This window comes from Anomaloglossus baeobatrachus, chromosome 1, assembly GCF_048569485.1.
Source record: "Anomaloglossus baeobatrachus isolate aAnoBae1 chromosome 1, aAnoBae1.hap1, whole genome shotgun sequence".
NCBI lineage: Eukaryota > Metazoa > Chordata > Amphibia > Anura > Aromobatidae > Anomaloglossus > Anomaloglossus baeobatrachus.
Window position 1 is genome coordinate 900,479,506 of NC_134353.1, and position 24,301 is coordinate 900,503,806.

General features: G+C 47.4%; 1 protein-coding gene and 1 long non-coding RNA gene across 3 annotated transcripts in view; one reads left to right on the forward strand and one right to left on the reverse strand.

Annotated features, from left to right (window-relative positions):
• The window catches only part of MYO5B (myosin VB), a 327,189-nt gene that overhangs the window by 153,341 nt on the left and 149,547 nt on the right, over positions 1–24,301 (forward strand). For both annotated transcript variants that reach the window (XM_075327185.1, XM_075327192.1), the window contains exons 5-7: positions 142–298; positions 8,126–8,269; positions 22,254–22,335. In XM_075327185.1, the coding sequence (XP_075183300.1) occupies positions 142–298; positions 8,126–8,269; positions 22,254–22,335 (383 nt within the window). The remainder of the gene's footprint in view (positions 1–141; positions 299–8,125; positions 8,270–22,253; positions 22,336–24,301) is intronic.
• LOC142255743 (uncharacterized) overlaps positions 1–24,301 on the reverse strand; it is a 78,597-nt gene that overhangs the window by 31,858 nt on the left and 22,438 nt on the right. The window lies entirely within an intron of this gene.

The window sequence follows — 24,301 nt, forward strand, 5'->3', positions numbered from 1 at the left end:
CGCCTCCCAACATCAATCTGTGGGGTTTTTTTGTTTGTTTTTTTTTTTAATAGTATGAAAATTCAATCACTATAATATGACATTCTGTAAATTCATAAAGTCTGCAGCTGCTGACACTTTTCCATTCCTCTTGTCTTCCAGGGATGAGAAGAACCAGTCCATTATTGTAAGTGGAGAGTCTGGAGCTGGGAAGACGGTGTCTGCCAAATACGCCATGAGGTTCTTTGCCACCGTCGGGGGTTCTGCCAGCGAAACGAACGTGGAGGAGAAAGTCCTGGCGTCCAGTCCCATTATGGAGGTGAGGCTTCAAGCATGTAGATGCCTTAAGGCTTTGTCTTTAAACCATGTTCTCAATTATTCGTCGTCGTCTTGCTTATACGGCAAAAGAATTAAAAAAAAAAAATGTGGTAAAATATGGATCACTGTGAAGTCAGATTAAGCAGAATATCCTTGGTGTCACATAATATTGGCTGCCATGGAGGAACGGGGTGGATGTCGGACCAGGGCAGAAGGAATCACAGTTTATCTGAACGTGTAATGCTCCAGTTCACCTATAGAGGCCGCTGTTTGCTCAGCAATAATTGCGGATTGACATAGGTAAGAAAAGCCAACCTGCCGCGATCAGCTGATTGCATCATCAAGTTATCTTAAAGAGTTTCTTTGTGAGACACCCCCTTTTAATAAATGCAACATATTAAAGGGAACTTGCCACCAGATTTTTCATGTGTAAATGAAGACTAGCACCTTCAGTTCAGCAGCGCCTATACTGCTTTCCATAAAGGTGTATATTATCCCCAGACTACCCCTGTATTGCCCTAAAAATCAAGTTTATATTCTGTACAGTCTGGTCCGATGGGCATTCTTGCTGCAGCATCTGTCCCGCCTCTCCACAAATTGCTGTCCTTTTCCTCTAATTGATGTGATGATGCCTCATGCATCATCCACATAGCTGGGGGAAGTCTCGCGTATGCACATACACATCACCAGCACGCGCATGCGCACTGTGCTCTGCCCTACTGCAGGCTGAGCCTAAAACTTGAGCCAGGGATGTGTCGGCGCATTCACCAGATTCCCCCGGCTATGTGTATGACGACGTTGTTGGGTGAAATCTTTCGCTTCGGCAGACACATCATCGGCTTGTGCATGCGCACTTATGTTTTAGGCTCTGCCTGTAGTAGGGAAATGCAAAATGTGCAGGCACCAGATTCCCCCGGTTATGTGGATGACAACGTAGCCAAGCAAAATGTCATGCCTGTGCAGACACATCGCTGGCTTGTGTATGCGCACTTATGTTTTAGGTTCTGCGTGCAGCAGAACAGAGCAGCATGTGCATGCGCGAGCTGGCGATGTCTATTCGCAGGCATGAGATTTCTCCTGGCTGTGCGGATGATGCAGGAGGTGTCATCAGGTCAGTCAGAAGAAAAGGATGGCCATCGGAGGCGGAGAGGAGGGATAGACGCCAGACCATCCCAATTTGCACGGTAGAATATAAAAAGGTGTTTGGGGGTATACAGAGGGAGTTAGGGGGTAATATACAAACTTTGGAATGCAGCACAGGTGGATGGTGCTGATGGTTGTTGTGTCGGCCAGGGAAAGGGGAACTCTGTCCTGGGCAGTTGCAAGCGGGAATGTCACTTCAGGTGGCCGTTGCACGACCCCGTGCCCTGCGGATGCTTAATAAAATTCGGTATTTACAGGGGATAATAGAGTTAATGTTCGTGACGCCACCTGCGGGTTGCGGTTAAGAATGGAGAACCACCGCTGCTCAACGTGGGTACTCCTAGGGATGGTGATAGTGGCAGCTATGGTGGTAGGCCCTCCGCAGGTAGGTCTGTGCCTGGGAGATGTATGATGTATAATGATGGAGACCACACCAGGTTAACTGTAACAGTCTCTACTCACATGGACCCTCGGCTTGCTGGTTCCGGTCCCAGGAGTATCAGGGCCAATGTAGTGACCCAGGTTGCTCTATCCCCAGCACTCTCTGTAGATTGAGTTCTAGTAGCATGGAGCGTTTGGGAACCCCGACTGTCCCTTTTGGGGTAAAGTCTCCTTCTCCGTACGGCGGGCAGTGCGGACCCTGCGGGGGGGTAAGTGTCCGAACCCCAATCCTAGTTTACTGCTGATGCCCCCGGATTATTTGGTTCGATGAAGTTCGTGAAGGTGTCCTCAGCGGGCAGGTATTTATCAAACTTACGACGTTTGAAACTTGACATTTGACCTAGGGCCCTGTGCCCCGTGTGTGCTCTGGTCCCAGCGGTATCTCGGTACCCGTCCTGGCGACCTCTCTCCTGTGACCCCGGGGTCACCGTTACACGAACCCAGCTCGGGCACGTCCGCACACCTCTCCTGTGTCCTCCCAACTCCAGACTGCCTCTGACTGACCGACCCCTCCCACCAGGCTGGCTATACCCAGTGACTCGTTCCCATGGCAACCATTCCCTTACATGGTTAAACCTCTATGCCCAGTGTGGGGAGGAAAACTAGGATTTAGGTGTGTGTTGGTGGAATCGGCACTGGTACTCCAGGTCCCAGGGGGGTAGGTCCTCCATCCCCTAGAGGATGCAGTTCCTTGTAGTGCCCTGAGGGTCTCAGGGGCGTTATCTTAGTTTACACATAAACAAAATCTGATGACAGGTTCCCTTCAAGGAGACCCCTGAGCCTACCCATACTTATCAGTGAAATATTATAAGCACATTATTGTGATCCAGTGCCCGGTGTACACCGGAAAGCCACCTCACCCGAGGATGACACCCACGTCAGCGCAGATGACGTTCCTTTCCAGATCTGGGTAATTAGGTTAGCGGGAAGGGATCATCCTGGCAGCATTAACTAGTGTTAGGTGTGGCGTTCTTCAGATGAGTAGCACAGATAAAGGGCAGCTGGACCCATTTTTAATCTTCAGATTTCATTAGGCCAGAAACCATTTAATGTGATTTGCGTTTAATAAACATATCAGTCATTCTTTCACGGAAAGGTAACGTCGATTATGCTAATGCTGGAGGCAGACAACGCGGAATCTGTCACTGATCCATGAAGATGGTGATGATGTTCACAGCTCACCTCCTCCTCCTCACCGCACAGTAACTTCTGTACATGCCAAAGAGCATGCTCACTACACTCCCCCATAAAAGTCATTCATTCATGTTCTGTCAAGTCTGTTGCTGCACTTGTAGATGCATTGCCTTTTTTCCTAGGAGCATGATCGTAAACTTTTAGGAGCTGTCCCTGTCAAAAAATCTTGGCCCCCAGCGCAGTTTGTTATTAAAAACATAGAAAAATAAATCGGCATTAACTGCGGTGCTGAAATCATGTCAGCGGTACATCAGCTAATTAGTGAGCCAAGCAGGTCTACGCAGAGCGTTTCATCTATACTCAGGTCTACGCAGAGCGTGTCATCTATACTCAGGTCTACGCAGAGCGTTTCATCTATACTGGTAGTCACTGAGCTCACTGATTGTCAATCATCGCCAATCCTAATTTGTTTGCTTGTTTTTTGTACAAACTGTATTCAGGGTCCCAAGACTTTCTGAATGGGGACAGCCACTTCAAATTGGTTTCACCAGCCTGATAGGATAAGTGATAACTAGTGATGAGCGGGCACTACCATGCTCAAATGCTCTGTACTCGTAACTAGTGATGAGCGGGCACTACCATGCTCGGGTGCTCAGTACTCGTAACTAGTGATGAGCGGGCACTACCATGCTCAGGTGCTCTGTACTTGTAACTAGTGATGAGCGGGCACTACCATGCTCAGGTGCTTGCTACTCGTAACTAGTGATGAGCGGGCACTACCATGCTCAGGTGCTCAGTACTGGTAACTAGTGATGAGCGGGCACTACCATGCTCGGGTGCTCAGTACTGGTAACTAGTGATGAGCGGGCACTACCATGCTCAGGTGCTCAGTACTGGTAACTAGTGATGAGCGGGCACTACCATGCTCAGATGCTTGGTACTCGTAACTAGTGATGAGCGGGCACTACCATGCTCAGGTGCTTGCTACTCGTAACTAGTGATGAGCGGGCACTACCATGCTCAGGTGCTCAGTACTGGTAACTAGTGATGAGCGGGCACTACCATGCTCAGGTGCTCGGTACTTGTAACTAGTAATGACCGGGCACTACCATGCTCGGGTCCTTGTTAAAAGTGGTTGGGTGCTCTGATGGGGCTTGACTCTTGAGCCCGAGCGGCGAGTATAATGAAAGTTAATGGGGGACTCGAGCATTTTTCTGGGAAATCACTGCCACCGATGAGATATTGCTGACCTATGAAAGTAGCGTCCATCAGTGTACAAGTCCCAGACAATCTCTAAGTGTCTGAGAGCAGGAATTCTTATTATTAGCAGTTAACTGTCACTTTTAACTTATTTATCAGATAAAATTCTGGGAGGATTTTTGTTTTTTTTTTTTTTTTTTTTTTTTTTGCTTGTGGCAGACACGTTTCCATAAAGCAAGCACTACTTGTCATTGTAAGGAGTAATTAAGAAATATTGTGATGCATCGCTGAGATCACCCAGGGCCAATCCTAAAATAAAAACAAAAAATAAAAAAAGCTACAAAATCATAAAACATTTTCCTGAGCTCTCAATAACCACAGGCTGCGAATATAGTGACGTTTTCATCACAGGTTATTACAAGTTATTCCATTACAGAAAAGTTAATTGTTGATGTTTTTATTTTATACTTTAAAGTTTTATCAAAACAGTTTTTTTTAATTTTTTTTAAAACCTCAGTTCCTTTTCTGCGTGCCGCGGTCGTTTTACCATCATTTCTACAAATCGCCATCTAGTAAATGTTCACAAACCATCCGTTAATATTCACTGCTGCTGTGAAGTTTGAGACTGATATAACGTAGGAATCTCACAATGGGCCTATGACAAAGCTGCCGCACCACTGGTCCAGGAAGGGTTGTCACAGATGGAGAAAATACAGAAAGTGAAGAATAAGGTCACCGTACAGCAAAGGCTGCTTAAAGGAGCCCATACACAGCAGACAAGATGGGTCAAGATGTCTACTTTGAACCATAGCCACGTTATCGGTCAAAACACCGGTCAGGCATGATGGATTCCTATGGACAAAGCCACAGATAATGACCCTGTGCGGGTCCTGATGGTGCTGTTAGACTTCTCACAGGACGTGTGGATGAGTCTCTGTATGGATAATTCTGGTCCCAGGATCATTTTCCGGGCTTGTTATTGGGTCACACACCGGAGAGATGAGGCTCCAGGGCTTGTGTTACCTGGACCTGAATGGAGTTCTGCGGAAATCACCTTTATTCTCAGGGCGGAACAGGGTCAGCTTTGTATGAAGTGTTCCCCGAGGATATAGGAAGGTGACAGTGTAACCCGAGCGTGTGTGACGTGCGGGAGCCACGTGGTGGCGGTGAGGACACTAAGCCCGCTGATCCGGGATGGACCCGCCGCCACTGGCGCAGCAGTCAAGGGGTCAAATGGAACACAGGATGACTGGAGACCGCAGGCTGACAGGCAGCAGAGTTACTGACAGGCGGACACAGGATGACTAGAGACCACAGACTGACAGGCAGCAGAGTTACTGACAGGCGGACACAGGATGACTAGAGACCACAGACTGACAGGCAGCAGAGTTACTGACAGGCGGACACAGGATGACTGGAGACCGCAGACTGACAGGCAGCAGAGTTACTAACAGCGGACACAGGATGACTGGAGACCGCAGACTGACAGGCAGCAGAGTTACTGACAGGCGGACACAAGATGACTGGATACCGCAGACTGACAGACAGTAGAGTCACTAATAGCGAGCACAGGATGACTGGAGACCGCAGGCTGACAGACAACAGAATTACTAACAGCGGAGATCAGATGACTGGAGACTACAGACTGACACTGACAGACAGCAGAGTTTCTAACAGCAGACACAGGATGACAGGAGACCGCAGGCTGACAGGCAGCAGAGTTACTAACAGCGGAGATCAGATGACTGGAGACCACAGGCTGACAGGCAGCAGAGTTACTGACAGGCGGACACAGGATGACTAGAGACCACAGACTGACAGGCAGCAGAGTTACTGACAGGCGGACACAGGATGACTGGAGACCGCAGACTGACAGGTAGCAGAGTTACTGACAGGCGGACACAAGATGACTGGATACCGCAGACTGACAGACAGTAGAGTCACTAATAGCGAGCACAGGATGACTGGAGACCGCAGGCTGACAGACAACAGAGTTACTAACAGCAGAGATCAGATGACTGGAGACTACAGACTGACACTGACAGACAGCAGAGTTTCTAACAGCAGACACAGGATGACAGGAGACCGCAGGCTGACAGGCAGCAGAGTTACTGACAGGCGGACACGGGATGACTGGAGACCACAGACTGGAGACCACAGACTGGAGACCACAGACTGGAGACCACAGACTGGAGACTTACTAAGGCTATGCGCCCACGGGACTTTGTACCTGTGGATATATCCGCAGGTACGGCCGCTGGTTTCCCGCAGCTGCTTGCCGGAATCCGCAGCTATTTTTAGCTGCGGTAGTACAGCAAAATAGCTGCGGTAAACCTGCGGATATTCGTGCGGCTTACCTGCGGAAGTCCCGGCCTTATCTCCATAGTGGGGAGCCGGGATTTTCGCAGGTAATTCCGCAGAAATTATTGACATGCAGTTATGTGCGGCTGCAGGAGATCCGCAGCATATTCCGCAGCCGCAAGTATCCGCAGCGTGGACACTGACACTCCCCATGTCCCATAGGATAACATGGAGAGTGTCTGTACATGCTGAAACCTGCGGATTTATCTGGAAAATCCAGAAAATCCGTGGATTTTCCGCAGGTAAATCTGCAGGTTTAATCTCCTGTGGGCACATAGCCTCAACAGTGGACACAGGATGACTGGAGACCACAGACTGACTGGCAGCAGAGTTACTAACAGCAGACACAGGATGACTGGAGACCACAGGATGACAGGCAGCAGAGATACTGATGGGTCGACACAAGATGACTGGACACTGGACTCATAGGAGTGACATGGAGGTCAGACAACGATGGAACAGAAGGTCCAAGACCCGTGGCAGGAGGCAGACAGGACTCCAGGGTTCACAAAAGCCACAAGATAGAGTCCATCAGTCGATAAAGAGGCCCAAGCAGTTCATCCAATTGCAGGACGTGCGGCTACCTGCAAACTCTGACATGGAGCCAGCCCAAAATGGGGACCACATGTTCCACAAATCCATCCACCCATCTCTATCTTCCTATCTATTCCCATAACTCCCTCTTCAAGTGAGCCCATCTATAGCCGGCCATAACTGTCATTGGGTGGCCAGCCATCCCGCCCGGCTCTCCCATGCTCTCAGAGAAAGCCGCCAACAAACCTCTCTGCTAGCGACTTATATCCGGGACTACATTGCTATTGGTTGTCTGATATAAGACATGCCTGACCGTTAGTGAGGGCTTCAGCCAACATTAGTGTAATGTGTACGGGGGCTTTAATGCTGGGCCTACATGGCAACAACACAAGTCGTGTGGCCAACGTTTTGCTATTTCTGCCCTCCATGACAGCACACCACCAGTTAATGCACCAATGTACCACAAATCTTTTTTTTTTTGCTATTAATGAATAACGTTTCACCTTTAAAGCTTATTAAAGGTTATGTGACATTTTTCTCCCTAAGTGACACCCACAAAAAACCTTAATAATAAAATAGAAAAAATCCACAAAAGATGAAAGGGGGGATCATAAACTTTTATGACCATTTATCCATATTAACATGTACACAAAGAATTGTGGACTTTTGCAGTGTAATAGTTGTCATTTGTGGCAAAATCTATGACAAATCCGCCACCCAAATTCTACAACGTGCCCAAAAATTTGCACTACTATATTCCATTAAGTTAAAAGGACTTTGAAGCTAAATCCTCCAAATCTGAATGATGCTTTATTGTTGTTCTTCTGTACTCGGCAAACGTAAGTATAACTTTGCAACACTTTTTTTATGAGGTGTAGTACATTGAAGTGGACTCTGGGTGGCGCTGTTTTATGTAGGATGCATTCTATCACAGTATGTTGCTTTTTGACCATCCATCAGATAATGCTATGTGGACCATACATTGATGCTCACCTCTGACGTTTTGTTCCTGCAGGCCATTGGAAATGCCAAAACCACCCGCAATGACAACAGCAGCCGGTTTGGAAAATACATCCAGATAGGATTTGACAAGAGATTTCACATCATTGGTGCCAATATGAGAACTTACCTGCTGGAGAAGTCACGGGTTGTGTTCCAGGTCTGTGTCTCCTAAGTTTAAATGTACTTTTGACTAAGACTATTGATGAGCGGGCACTACCATGCTCGTGTGCTCAGTACTCGTAACTAGTGATGAGCGGGCACTACCATGCTCGTGTGCTCAGTACTCATAACTAGTGATGAGTGAGCACTACCATGCTCGGGTGCTCAGTACTCGTAACTAGTGATGAGGAGGCACTACCATGCTCGGGTGCTCAGTACTTGTAACTAGTGATGAGCGGGCACTACCATGCTCGGGTGCTCAGTACTCGTAACTAGTGATGTGCGGGCACTACCATGCTCGGGTGCTCAGTACTTGTAACTAGTGATGAGCGGGCACTACCATACTCGGGTGCTCAGTACTTGTAACTAGTGATGAGTGAGCACTACCATGCTCGGGTGCTCAGTACTCGTAACTAGTGATGACCGGGCACTACTGTGCTCGGGTGCTCAGTACTCGTAACTAGTGATGATCGGGCACTACCATGCTCGGGTGCTCAGTACTCGTAACTAGTGATGATCGGGCACTACCATGCTTGGGTGCTCGGTACTTGAAATGAGCAGGTCAGATGCTCAGATGGGTGTGACTAGAGTACCCGAGTATAATGTAAGTCATTGGAAAACTCAAGCATCAAACAAATGGTTGAGTTCCCTATAGACTTCCATTATACTCATTACTTGAGTCTAGCCGATCCGAGCATCAGACCTGCTAGTTTTCAGTACCGAGCATGTTAGTGCTCTCCTATAACTAAGACATTTCTGGGTCTTCTTCATCTTCATCAAAGGCGATGGGAGTCCGGTCTCGGAAGATTAAAAGTGGACCGGGACAGGGTTGGAGCCCGCCGATACCGACAGCGGAGATCCAGTCCGAAAACCGTGCACAGGCGGGGTACCTGGACCCTAGTTAGAAGACGGTTGCAAGCCCCTTCTCTAATTCACCTGGCCGGGAGCAAGGTTTCAAGCCTTGTCCCAGAAGTGTTACCCCCAGATAGAGCGAAACGGCAGCCCACCGTGGGGGATAGGGTATCCACAAACACCCACTGAGATCCCAAGGGTCAGTTTTCGCGGGCACATCTCCCAACCAGAACATACTAGGAGTGGACTTCCCCGTTCCATACGGAGTCGTCCTGAAGTGAGGAAAATTACGAAGTGCCGGAGGAAGGGATATTGGTACACCAACCGGGTGTGGGACCAGAACCAGAGTACACCCGAATGCGGCAGCCGGCCACTGACACCTTGGTTTACCAACGAACTCATATGCAATTATTGGACATTGAGTACACCAATCTTCCCCAGTCCGGCCCGGTGCGCCTCCCCCGGCCCACGCCACTCCCCGTCTTCTGGACACTGAGCCCCGGAGCATCCATCCCTACCCACGGAGGGGTTAACATCCAGCTGCAATCCTATCATCCGCAGGTGCTCCCCAACAGCAGTGGTACACCACCTTACCACACACCGTGGGTGGCGTCACGAACTATCTACAGCAATCCCCATACAAATACGTCCTCTTTTTATTTGAGTGTCCGCGCGACTCCCGGGTCCGGAAACTCCTTGAGCCACTGCGGATCCGGATCCGAGCAGCACGGCTGCTACTGACGTGGGGGCGGCACAAAATGAGCGGGCCCACGTGGTCATGGTAGGCGCTACTACACCCTGCTCGTGCCCCCGATGACCCGCGCCACTGCAGCACTCTCATTCCCCGAAGCCATGCCCTACATTCAGTCTATAAGACGCACCCCCCACTTTCCCCCAACCTTTGGGGGGGAAAAAGTGCGTCTTATAGTCCGAAAAATACGGTACATATGTGTACAAAACATAAAGGAGAGCTCAACATTCTTTGGATCACTCGGGGCAGTTCTCTACAGCACCGTCACCGACACAGCGTCGCTCGCAGGATATTTTTGGCCACATCCATCCCTGTCATCTGCCTCGCTCAGTTTGAATTTCCGTATTCCTGGCACAAACTTTAAGAAACTTTGCCTTAAAAGAAAGTGAAAGTAATTGAATTAGATTTGCCTCCATCTGCCCCAGTGATAAAATGGAGACACAATCTCGTCTGGAGAGAAAACATCTGAAGATTGAAGCCGCTTCCTCAGCGAAAGACAAATGTCCCTTCACTTCTCTCCTGCTCAGGATGGAGCAATTCGGGTTTTTCTGCCAAATCGTTTTTTTATTTTATTTATTTTTTTTTTATAAACTCTTGATGAGAAGAAAGACGAGGAAGGATCTGGGCGTCATCGCTGCCGTACACCGGGCCGAGTCTCCACACCGCAATAGGTGTTATGTTGTGGATCTTGGGCATCGGTGTCTGCGGACGGTGCCATCACTAGTCATGAGAACTCATGTCTTCATTTTCCTAGACCAGTATTTTTTTTTTTCGTCTTGTTTACATGACAAGCTGACATTTTTATTACGTCCTTTTTTGAGTTCTTTATGATAATTTGATTGCTCTTGGTTGCATGTATAGGGGAAGGTGCAGCGACCGGAAAAGGCAATGATTGCTCTTGGTTGCATGTATAGGGGAAGGTGCAGCGACCGGAAAAGGCAATGATGGCGTTTTTTTTTTTTTTTTCTTCATTGCATTTACCATATTGGTTAAATAATTTTATAGTTTGGTGGGACATTTTTATTCTTTATTTTTAAAAGGGGAAAAGGCAAATGATTGAAATAGTTTATTTATATAATTAAAAAAATAAATTCACTCTATTTTTTAGTCCCCAGAGCAGACTGATAGGGTGTATTTAGTGTATGTGTGTCAGAAAAGGAAAAAAAAAGGTCTGGCACGCAAGGTTGTGTTTTTTTTTGTTTTTTTTTTAAGCATGGACAGACTCCATAGAAATCAATCTGACCCATCTGCTTTTTTGCGCAACTGATGAAACAGATAACTTATTCCGTTTGCCTGTTCATTAAACCTAATAAACAAAACGGGTGTCTGATCGGATGTGTGAACAGAAACGTAGTTCAGTGCGCATTATATGCCAGTTATGATGTTCCCTGTCCTTATTTCCCAAACGGGGTTTTTAAAATGACAGTTCTGTACCCAAAGAGGTCACAGCCGTGGTCATGTGGTGCTTGTTGCCCAGTTTGTTCCGGAATAGTCATAATACACAAATTTATCAGGATTTTTAGATGATTTTTTGGGTTCTCCGTTACGGTCATGCGGTGTTCTGCTCTGCACTCACTAGGGGGTCATGGCTTCTGCGGATTCTGTTCACACTGCAGAGTCTGACAGGCAACCTGATGTCTCATAGTCGTTCAGCCAGAGCTGGGCGTCGGCTGTTTTATGTTCACTGGTCATCCGTCCAGCAGGAGTTAATACCTGCTGGCTGGTGAAGTGCTGCTAGGAGCTCAAGTTGCTAATGACCATTTACAGTCTCTCCTCCACCCTTTATAAGGTTCTGCATCTGGTTCCTCATTGCCGATTATAGCTCCAGCTATTCCAGTGTTTAGTGTGTGATCCAGTTCCAGTTGTATGATATCTGGTGTGGTGTGCGAATATCCCTGTTGTCAGTTTATTTCCTCCCTGTATCTTAAGGGTATGTGCGCACTAGGCGTTTTTTTCACGCTGCGTTTTTATGTGCGTTTTTGTCTCAAAAAACGCACCCGCGGCTAAAAAACGCGACAAAAACGCATGCGTTTTTGCCGCGATTTGGTGCGTTTTTTGCTGCGTTTTTGCTCACTGCGTTTTTAATCAGTGCACAATGCCATTAAAGATTGTTGATGAAAAAAAAAAAAAAAAGGTCTGATGTCATTTCCTTCTTCAAAATGTTCATTGTATGCAGGAGAGCAGACAGACAGCTGCAGAACTAGTGTATGCAGGAGAGCAGACAGCAGCTGGAGAACTACAAGGCTCAGCATCCTCCATTCACTAGTGTATGCAGGAGAGCAGACAGCAGCTGCAGAACTACAAGTCTCAGCATCCTCCATTCACTAGTGTATGCAGGAGAGCAGACAGCAGCTGCAGAACTACAAGGCTCAGCATCCTCCATTCACTAGTGTATGCAGGAGAGCAGACAGCAGCTGCAGAACTACAAGGCTCAGCATCCTCCATCCAGGACTGTATGCAGTTTTTTGCCCAAAAAGAAAAAAAAATGACATGGGCTTCGCCATATTTTTGTATGCTAGCCGGGTACAGCAGGCAGGTACGGGCTGCCCCCAACCCCCAGCTGCCTATTTGTACCCGGCTGGGAACCAAAAATATAGAGAAGCCCTTTTTTTTTTTAATTATTTCATGAATTTCATGAAATAATTAAAAAAAAAAAAAATGACGTGAGCTTCGCCTAATTTTTGAGTCCAGCCGGGTATAACTAGGCAGCTGGGGATTGGAATCCACAGTGCAGGGTGCCCAAGCTTTCTGGGCACCCCCACTGCGAATTGCAGTCCGCAGCCACCCCAGAAAATGGCGCTTTCATAGAAGCGCCATCTTCTGGCGCTGTATCCAACTCTTCTAGCTGCCCTGATGCCGGGTGGCTAGCTAGGTAATAATGGAGTTAGGGCTAGCTGTATATTATCAGCTAGCCCTAAGCCCGAAATTCATGGTGTCACGCCAATATTAGACATGGCCACCATGAATTTCTAGTAATGATAAAAAAAAAAAACACAACACACAGAAAAATATTTTTATTAGAAATAAAAACACAACACAACACAATTAGTGACTCCATCTTTATTGAAATAAACCCCCCTCCGCAGTAATCCTGGGTTAGGGTCCCGCGACGTCCAATCCGGATCCAATATCATCTGATCGGTTTGCTGGAAGGCAAAGCGATCAGATGATGTGTCAGGATCAAGTGCCTGAATCCCATCACACATCAGCTGATTGTATAAAAGCCGATTATACAATCAGCTGATGCATCAGTAGAAAAAAAAAAATAATACTCACTTATGTGCTGTGCTGATTACCGGCAGCTCCTGGAGCGATCGATTGGACAGGAGTCTGATCCCGTCCGATCGCTGCAGGAGCTGCCGGTAATCAGCTGATGAAGTCCCCTGACGGCAGGATCAGCTGATAGCCGGCCGGGCGCGAAGAAGCCGGCGAGACTACGATCAGCTGATGCGTCAGGTGACTGCATCAGGTGATCCACCGCCAGGTCCTGCAAGCAAGGTCCTGCCCCGGGGAGACTGCACACAGCCAGAGCGGCGGGACCGAGACAGGGGCTGGGAGCGGGCATGGCACCGGGACCCTGCAGACAGGTGAGTATATATGACATTTTTTTTTTTTCTACTGTTCACTTTTGTTTTCGCCGCTGCCTCCACCTCCCGCCCAGACATGGCGCCGCACGGAGCTGACATGGCACCGGACGGAAGGTGGAGGCAGCGGAGACGGTACCGGGAGGATTCATGCTTCTGTGTTTACCAACAGAAGGAATCCTCTTCCTGTACACGTCACTTTACTGCCCACCCATTGCGTTTATAGCTGCGTTTTTAGTCATAGAAACGCGGCTATATGCGTTTTTCATTGCGTTGTTGAACATCTCATTGAACTCAATGGGTGAAAAACGCAGTGAAAAACGCAGAAATAATTGACATGCTGCATTTTTGTGGTCACCACAAAAACGCAGCTACAAAAAAACGCTGTGTGAGGACAGCACTTCTGAAAACCCATAGACATTGCTGGGGAAGCAATGCCACTGCGTTTTCAGCACAAAAACGCCGCTAAAAACGCGGCAAAAACGCCTAGTGCGCACAAGGCCTTATTCTTCCAGTGCACGTGTTCTCTCTCCCCTGTCTCTGATTGCAGTGTGTGTGTGTGTGTGTGTGTGTGTTTGGGTTCTTCCCTGTATGTGTTTTGTGAGGTTTGTTACTTTCGTCCTGGCCCTCCCCAGAGGTGGGTTCGGACAGGAGTTAGGGTCATTTTGGCAGTCCAGATCTCACAACCATCAAACATATCTCTGGGATAAGGGAAAGTGCAGGATCTATAGTCTAAGGGCCAGTTTAGGTGCCCCTGCATTAATTACCCATCACTCCCGTGACAATTCCACTACTGTTACAATCTCTTAATTACTCTTTATTAAAGGGTCTTTCTGCAGAGGGATTGCTGTAAAGTAAAACATATCATACTCCCCTCTCGATCTCAGTTTTCCTTTTTTTTTTTCTGCTGTCCAGGTCTCCTTGCTTTCTTTTCCAACTGGAATAGGAAACCAGGAGACCATCGGGGGTCATTAGTAGAGTTGAGCGCGGTTCGAGGTTCTCCAGTTCGCGGCTCGAGTGATTTTGGGGGCTGTTCTAGATCGAACTAGAACTCAAGCTTTTTGCTAAAGCTCGATAGTTCTAGATACGTTCGAGAACGGTTCTAGCAGCAAAAAGCCAAGCTAATTCCTAGCTGGCTTTCCGCTGTAATAGTGTAAGTCTGTGACTCACACTATTATGACATTTCAGTGTATAGTGTGCGGGAACAGCGCATTCAGATCACTGCTGTATGGATAATGGCGATCGCCATTTTTTTTTTTTTTCCTTGTCTTCCTTCCCTAAGCGCGTGCGTGTAGTGGGGCGGGCCAGCATGTCAGCCAATCCCAGACACACACACAGCTAAGTGGACTTTTAGCCAGAGAAGCAACGGCATGTGTGATAGGATGTCCATGTCACATGTCCCTGCATTATAAAACCGGACATTTTCCTCCAGCACGCCATTATCTGCCTTCTGCGTCCTTGGTGTCAGACATCACTGGCGCAGCTCCTATCTCCGATACAGCTGTATACGCTCCATACACAGCGCTGGACAGCTTAGGGATAGAACTTTCTATCAGTCCTTTTAAGGGCTCATACCGGCAGGGTCAGAGCCATAGGTGACAGGTCCGCGAAAACAGAGTTTAACAGCTACACAAGATGACAGCGTCTGTGTAGCTAAGGTCAGGGATTTCCTCGCTGCATTTCCCCATTAGGAGAGATAGAAAGGCAGGCTTCCATTCCTCTACCCAGAGACCCACAACCCGGCCACGGTACCCTCCTGCCCTTTGCACACTCCAACTCATTGTTACTAAGCCATTATACTAGCAAACACTGAGTGAACTTAGTGGCATCCTAAACGTGGCTATTGGACTTCTGTATCGTCCCACAAGTGCAAAGATATTTGCAGCACGTCTGCCTGCATTGCACACTCCAACTCATTGTTACTTACTAAGACATTATAATACCAAAAATTGAGTAAACTTAGTGGCATCCTAAAAGTGGCTGTTGTACTCCCATTCGTGTCCCACTGGTGCAAATCTATTTGCAGCACCTGTGCAGGACACCCTCATGCACATTTTGCTACGCTAATGTTATAGCAAACTCTGAGAATTCATTGCTGCATTTGATCATTCGGAGGGATAGAAAGTGAGGCTTCCTTTAGCTTTTCCTTCTCTTCATAGACAGCATCTCCAAGTCCACACCCGAAGAGCAATTTCTCCTCCACGTGTAAGTGTGGAGAGGCAGCTAGTGTGCATGTGTGTGCCGATTTACCCCAGCCGCAGCCTAACTACAGTGTTTCGCCTAGTGAGTATGCCCAGCCTGACTGTGCCATTCCTGAGGCTAAGTCTTCATTTCGGGATACAGCGCATGCTCCCACACTAAGTGTGAAAAGCCTCTTTGCTCAGGTACTTGCATTCCGTGCTGGGTCTAAGTCCTGTTTTGTGCCGAGACACCATGCTAAAGCTGATAGTCTTTTTTCAGAGCCTTTATTTCATGCTACAGAGCATGCTCAGGCACTTACTGCATCAGAAACTAGGTCCGGTAATGAACTCTTTGGCACTGCCCCTGATGTGGGGGGCCCATATAGACCACAGGGCATCAGGTGTCCTGACGATGTGGCCAGACCACTCCCAAATGGCTTGCAGAGGCCCGCCCCTATGACTTGTCACCTCATTATTGATGGTCAGACGATGACTGGTGAGGTGTTTGTGTCGTGGCAGCCATGAGGTCATTATTGAAGTTGCGGTTCCAAATAGGACGCTAGTTATGCCACTCATGACGTGTCACTCTGCTTTTTTCTCTAGGAGGTGCATTGTGGTCCACCCTGGTTTGGGGCGGACCCAGGTTATAAAACGGGCTGGAGCCAACAAGGAGGTGCGCAGTCTTCTATTATGCTCCGAAAGAGCACACCTCCATGTGTTGAACCCATTGCGGCTTTAGGCCAGAGGTAGGCAGGGATAGGGTGTCGATGCAGGCCGCCACCACAGTTGGTAACGCAGAACGGTTAAGACCAGCTCCTGTCCTACAAGTCCTGCTTGTGCAGCCCAGTGGCATTAACAGGCCTGCTGCTGCTGATGCGCCTGCTGTCCACAGGTGTGCCCCTACGCACACGGTCAGCGTACTCAATGGCCCCTGTGATGTTAACAGGGAGTTCCTGGGCTGGGTGGGCGTGTGGACCCTGTGACGCTAACAGGGCTCCCAGTCTCCAGATCCGAGTGGCGTCTAACTTGGTTCAGGCTACTATTAGTTTCATAGCCACACAGCTCTGTATCCTCCACCAAACCTTCCAGTTGCCAACCTCTCCTTTTCCATCTGGGAGCACGGTGGACACTGACTGCTGATGGGGATATATACCTTTCTCTTTCTTTTCTTATTAATTTTCGTTATATAGCGGTAACATAGTATATACCACCTTATCCAAATCTGCCAGTCCCACTGTAACAGATGGTGTTTCTTCAGCAAATGTTAATGTTGCTTAACCACCAAACCCACGGACAAAAACTTTTTTCCCCTTTCCAACACACCTGTTCCCCTTTCCACCAGCATCTGTCCTTTTTCAACTCATTTGGTATATGACCAAAAGTGCAACTCTGCAGGGACACCGTACTCAACGCCATCTCAGCACAGCAGCCAGCCCTCGGTCCCTCAGATGTGGACAAGTAAAAGACCATTTCCTCCTATCCATGACAAAGCGTTGAGATTCACTCTGTGCAGCACTGATGTTTACTGGAAAAGCAGATCTAAGAATCCGTGCCACCTTCTGAAGATACTCCTGTACACGTGCGTCCCTTTCTATGGCAGGAATTATTTCGCCAAATTTTGTCTTGTACCGGGGATCTAACAGTGTGGCAACCCAGTAGTTAGCATTACTTCGAATTCGTACAATACGAGGGTCATGTTGTAGGTAGTGCAGCAAGAAGCCGCTCATGTGTCTTGTGCATCCAGGAGGACCAAGTCCTTGGTGTGTTGGTGGCAGAGAGGTGAGAATCGTGCATCCTTCCTCTGCCCTCTACCCACAACCTCGCACAACCGAAATGTGAGCAAGCTCTCACTCATCTGCTGAGTCTTCCATGCCCATCGCCAGTTCGTCCTCCATTTCTTCATGGCTCCTGCACCTTCCTCAACACTTTTTGCTGATACTATGCGCCCTTGTTAATCCCTATCCCCCACCATGACTGCCGCCTAGGTGCCGCTCAACGTCTGGACCTTGTAGATCTTATTATCCCTTCTGCATATGACTCCTCCTGTACTTCCTCCCCTTCCTCTTGGACCAACACCTGACTCCGAATAATGCTTACAGTGTGCTCCATCATGTAGATGACCAGAATTGTCACGCTGAGAATGACATTGCCATTGCTAAAGATCTTCGTCGATATTTGTAAACTGTGTAGAAGGGTGCATAGGTCCTTGATCTGACACCACTCCAGCAGTGTGATCTGCACCACCTCTGGATCAAGTTAGCCCAGGGTATATATCAGACCGTATTTCAGCAGGGTTCGGCGGTGCTGCCACACACGCTGCAACATGTGCAGATTCCAATTCCTGCGTGTCGGAACATCGCATTTCAGGCGTTTAACCGCCAGACCCTAAGACTTCAGGAGCGATGAAAGTTGTTGAGCTGCTGGGTGCGAAGGATGAAAGTGAGCACATAGCAGCGTGCCCGCTGCACAAGGCCATGTAGGCCGGGATGGTATTTTAAAAATTGTATGTGAATCAGATTCAACACGTGAGCCATACAAGGCACGTGTGTCACATTGCCCTGACGAAGGGACGCAGACAGGTTTGCATCATTGCCGCACACGGCTGTTAAGTCACCAACGTAGTCCACTCAATCAATTTGTACTCCGGTCGCCAGGTGACAACGTGTTCCTTTCATGCATAGTGCTGATGATGGGAGAGGAGTCGATGCCTGCGGCGCAGATGGACGCAGGTCATGCTCACCCACTGGGTTGCGTTACCTTGACAGATGCAGAATCTCTGGCTGAATGTAGCTGGTGGGTATCTCACAGATGAAATACCATCATTCAGCTACAACCAATGGGAAGACACCACACCCTTTTTTAGGCCCCTCCTGTCTGCAGACCACTGCCAGACAAAGCTATGAACCTCTTGTTACTGTTACCCCCAGTTCAGTTTTATGAGTTTGTGTGCTTGTTACCTGACTACTTTTCCTGCTTGCTGTTTATGTACCTTGTTGGCCGATCCGCATTTCACCTCTGCTTGTTTTCTGATTAAGTCCTAGCCGTCCCATTCTGTTCCTCTTCTTCAATTAATGTTTTTGACCCTGCCTGACTACTATTCTCTGGAACTGCAGCCTTCCACAGGTATTGATCAACTTGGGCCCTGTGTAATTCCAAATCACTGTATAGGGGTTAAAGGGTTCCAGGGTTCTAGGGGTCCTGCTTGGTGAGTGGCTTCCCTCTAGCCTATCCTTTACAGCCCATCTGAGTGTGTCGATCCAGGCAGGCGTTACACCGTGCCCTCTGCAGAAGGCCATGTAGGCCGGGATAGTGTTTTAAAAATTGCTGGACAACCAGGTTCAACACGTGAGCCATACAAGGCACGTGTGTCACATTGCCCTGAAGAAGGGTCGCAGACTGGTTTGCATCATTGTCGCACCCGGCATTCCCTGGCTGCTGGTTGAGTGGAGACAACCATTGATGAAACTCGGTCTCACTCTCCAGAGCTAACCGTCCACAATTCCTCAGCGGTGTCTCACATTTCCCCTACATTTCAAAGTAAACATTTGACCGCCTGATGGCCTTGAGCTCTGCTGCCAGCATAGTAAGGAGGTGTGTGGGATTCCTTGGGCGCAGTTACAAGGAAGGGTGGACTGACCACACAGGGTTTGGGCCGAGGTGGAGGACCCACACGAGGTTGAGGAGGCAGAAGCAGTGGAGGAACTTGTACATACAGAGGAAGGATTGACACACAAGTCGTGGGGACGGCAAGACTTGTACAGCAAACTCTTCTCCATCTCTCACCATAGTTACCCAGTGCCCAGTCAGCAACATGTAACTCCCCTGTCCATGCTTACTGGTCCAAGTATCGGTGGTGAAATGCACCCTGTCACACACAGAGTTTCTCAAGGAATCGGTGAGGTTGTGCGCGACCTGCTGTGGTAGCGCGGGCACGCCTTTCTTGGAGAAGGAGTGACGACTGGCCATCGGCTCTTGGGGCACTGCAATGGGCATAAGGTCTCGAAAATCCTCGGTCTCAAAAGGGTGTAAAGGCAGCCTTTCTGTTGCCAACAAGTTGCAAGAGAGCCATGTCCACATTGTCAATGGACAGACACGTGTGCTTATCTGCCAGCAGACCCCCAGCAGCACTGAAGACAGGTTCCGAGAGAACGCTGGCTGCAGGACACGACAAGATCCCCAAGGCGTACGTGGCAAGCTCAGGCAATTTATCCAGATTGGAAGCCTAAAATGAGCAGGGCTCAAGTTGCACAGTAATGGCATCGACGTTTCCTTGCATATACTCATATATCTGTGTGTCCTCCTCTTTTTCCTTGTCCAGCTGTTTTGTTTTCGCATGAGTATATGTCCTTGTCACTTTCCCATGTGTTTGTGTTGTGAGTTGTTTGTCACCTTTTGGACACCTTTGAGGGTGTTTTCTAGGTGTTTTTATCTGTTTGTGAATGCCTGCCATTGTTTCCTATGCGGTTCGAGTTCGGTTCGATGAACCGAACTCGAACGAGACCTCCGTTCGACGAACCGACCTCGAACCGAACCAGGACCGGTTCGCTCATCTCTAGTCATTAGCAAAGGCAAAGGTATAGAGGATCAGCAAAGGATCAGTAGATTAGGATGTATTCATATTTTTTTCTTCCAATCGCTGCTGCTCCCAGGCTACACAAAAAAATAAACAAAAGACCTGGACCCCGTTTAAGAGTTGAACAGTTCAGGGAATAAATGGTCTCATCATTATTAAAGCTGGCAGAAAATAAACGTGTCCATACCGACTGCAATGTGACGGGCTGCCATAGGCATAAAGACTGGTATACCTGTCACACAGCTCTGATATGAGGCCATGTTTTTTATTTGCTTTTTTCCTACCATTCCTATGACTGGTGATGTCTTAAGACAGGGGGAGCAAAATAAACACTTAAGTGAAGCCATGGTGAAACTTGGCACTCTTTTTTCAGAATGCAAGGTATCATATTATATGACCCTTCTCACATATCAGATTGTAGGACCTGATCAGAATACTGAAGAGAAGCGCAGTGGGTGGCGGTATGACCACTTTGGAGAGAGAGATGTTGGAGAGAGAGAGAGAGAGTAGTAGAGAGTGGCAATATGACCGCTCTGGTGAGAAAGGAGTACAGTGTGTGGCAGTATTACTGCTCTTGTGAAAGGCACTTTGTCTCTCTCGGAGCCATCTTACCGCCACACTCTGTACTTCTCCCTCCCCAGAGTGGTCTTACCGCCACTCCGTGTACTTCTCCCTCCCCGAGAGTGGTCATACCACCACTCCGTGTACTTCTCTCTCCCCGAGAGTGGTGTTACCGCCACTCTCTGTACTACTCTCTCCCCAAGAGTGGTCATACCACCACTCCCTGTACTTCTCTCTCCCCAGAGTGGTCATACCACCACTCCCTGTACTTCTCTCTCCCCAGAGTGGTCATACCACCACTCCCTGTACTTCTTCTCTCCCCGAGAGTGGTCATACCACCACTCCCTGTACTTCTCTCTCCCCAGAGTGGTCATACCACCACTCCCTGTACTTCTTTTCTCCCCGAGAGTGGTCATACCACCACTCCCTGTACTTCTTCTCTCCCCGAGAGTGGTCATACCACAACTCCCTGTACTTCTTTCTCCCCGAGAGTGGTCATACCACCACTCCGTGTACTTCTCTCTCCCCGAGAGTGGTCTTACCGCCACTCTCTGTACTACTCTCTCCCCAAGAGTGGTTATACCACCACTCCCTGTTCTTCTCTCTCCCCAGAGTGGTCATACCACCACTCCCTGTACTTCTCTCTCCCCAGAGTGGTCATACCACCACTCCCTGTACTTCTTCTCTCTTCAAGAGTGGTCATACCACCACTCCCTGTACTTCTCTCTCCCCAGAGTGGTCATACCACCACTCCCTGTTCTTCTTCTCTCCCCGAGAGTGGTCATACCACCACTCCCTGTACTTCTCTCTCCCCAAAGTGGTCATACCCTACTCACTGCGCTTCTCTTCTTTCTTTGATGTTTGATTTGAGAAAGGTCATACAATCTAACCGAAACGTCACATTTTTGGATTGCCTAACTTTAGTATAACTACAGTACAAACTGAACTTTGCAATTTGAACATGCGTGGCAAATTATTTTTTTTTACTATGTTATAACGTGTAGGACCCTACTTGAGCACCCTGCACCAGGACTGGAGGACCGTGTTCCGTTTTCTAACCAAGAGGAACCGACATACCTCATTCTCAGTCAGTGCACTGTATGAGGACCACCTATGGACTTCTGACATCACCGATCAATGCCTATTATGGCTAGAAATGTGACCAATTATTGGCCTAATTTTGTTTCCTTCTTTTTGGAATCAAGGCGCTGTTTGGTTTTCAGAAATTTTTACTTTTGCACCAAATTTATTTTGGCTTTTCCTGTTCTCTTTCACTACTCTTTGTTTTAGGGTTTTGCTTGACAATATTCGTGCCGCTTTCATTACTCAGATGTTTTTGGCTAATTCATCATTTGCAACTTTTTGAAATGTTGCAAAATTTTTGCTAAAGTTCTACCCTAGTGTAATATCTGTCTATTGTTTGTTTGCTCATTAAGGTGTAAATTGCTGTTTGATGCTAACTCTTCCATTTACGTTTCCAGGCGGAGGACGAGAGGAACTATCACATCTTCTACCAGCTCTGCGCTTCCTCCGGTTTGCCCGAATTTGCCGATTTTTCACTATGTAAGTCATTTTTCACAGCTCAGCTTTTCGCCGCTCATAAATGGCCCGTTAGATGCGAGAACAAAATCAGTAAAATCCATTAGATTGTCATAATGAATAATTATAGCCCACAGATGTGAGCTCTGATGTAATTATACCAGAATGTGCATAATTTACCCTATCGATAAAGTCCATCAAATAAAACGCTTCAGTTGGTTCACCGGGGGTCGACCGCCGCCGGTTATCGGCACACTCAGCAGTTGGTATTTCGGCTGTGATATAATAATCGGGAGTAGTCCGGCTTTATATTTTGCATTCCTCCGACTTTCAAATTTAATTAAACCACCCTAATTTAGGAGTAATTGAAACATTTTCTAAATAACGTCACTGACTGATGTTCTCTATTTACTCCCACGCTGTTTTTGGCTATTTGCACGCAGTCTTTTTTACTGAAAAGTAGAAAATGAGAGGACACTCAAAGGTTTTGAGATATTACCCTCAGTTTCTGCTCCAAAAACGTCTCTAAAAACTCTGTGGGGTTTTCTTTTAGAAGGTTTTGAAGCAAAAAATAAGGTTACACTGTCCAAATCCTTTTCAAAAAGTTCTCGAAAAACTATGTGGAGGTTTTTTTAACGAGGTTTTGGTGGAAAAACTAAGGGGAAACTATCCAAATCCTCTTCAAATACTTGTCAACAAACTAAAGGTTTTTTTTTAAAGGACGTTTTGGAGCAAAAACTAAGAGGAAAGTCTCCAAAACCTAAAACTAAAGGGAGACTTTCCAAATCCTTTTTCAAAAACGTCTAAAAAAAACTGTGTGGAGTTTTTTTTTTTTAAGAGGTTTTGAAGCAAAAACTAAGAGAAAAGTCTCCAAATCCTTTTAAAAAAATTCTTGAAAAACTGTGTGGAGGGTTTTTTGTAGAAGGTTTTGGAGCAAAAACAAAGAGAAAACTCTCTAAATCCTAAAACTAAGGGGAAACTTTATAAATCCTTTTCAAAAAGTCCTTGAAAAACTAGAGGTTTTTGTTAATTTTTTTGCTCAAAAACCTAAAAAAAAACCCCAGCAAAGCGGAAACTCTCCAAATCCTTTTCAAAATGTTCTTGAAAAATTGTGTGTAGTTTTTTTTCTTTAAGGCAATTTTGGAGAAAAAAATAAGAGGAAACTCTCCAAATCTTTTTCAAAAAGTTCTCATAAAATTGTGTGTAGTTTTTAAGGAGGTTTTGGAGGAAAAACTAAGGGAAAACTCTCCAAATCCTTTTTCAAAAAGTTTTTTCAAAAAATGTTGTGGCGTTTTCTTTCTAAGGAGGTTTTGGAGGAAAAACAAAGGGGAAACTCTCCAGATCCTTTTTCAAAAAGTTCTTGAAAAACTGGGTTGAGGTTTTTTGTTTTGGCTCCAAACCTAAAAAGAAAAAAAAACAAAGCAGAAACTCTCCAAATCCTTTTCAAAAAGTTATCGAAAAATTGTCTTGAGGGTTTTTTTTTTAAAGGGAACCTGTCACCAGATTTTTCCCTATTAAACCAAAATTACCACCTTCTGCAGCTCCTGGACTGCATTCTATGAAGGTGCACCTTGTTGCTGGCCCCCTTTCAGACCCCAAAAATAACTTTATAAAATATTACCTTTTTATATGCAAATGAGTTTGGTTTTCCAGATGGGCGGGCTCTATTTCGCCTTCTGTCCCCCCTCCTGCCGCTGGTCACCGTCCCCCAGTCTTGATTTGCATGGATGACGACAGCCCCGTCATCCTCCACGCTGATGCCGAAGTCTCGCGCAAGCGCAGTTAGCAGAGGCCCCTATCGCGGGCCTAAGCAGAAAGTACGGTATCCCACTTGCGCGCCGGTGATGTATTTGCGCAGGGTCGAGATTATGGGCGGGTACTAGGATGACGCTGGTGAGGTCATGCACAGCGACGCCCATAATCTCGAGCCTGCGCAAATACATCACCGGTGCGCGAGAGGGATAGTTTCTGCTCAGGTCCGCGATAGTGG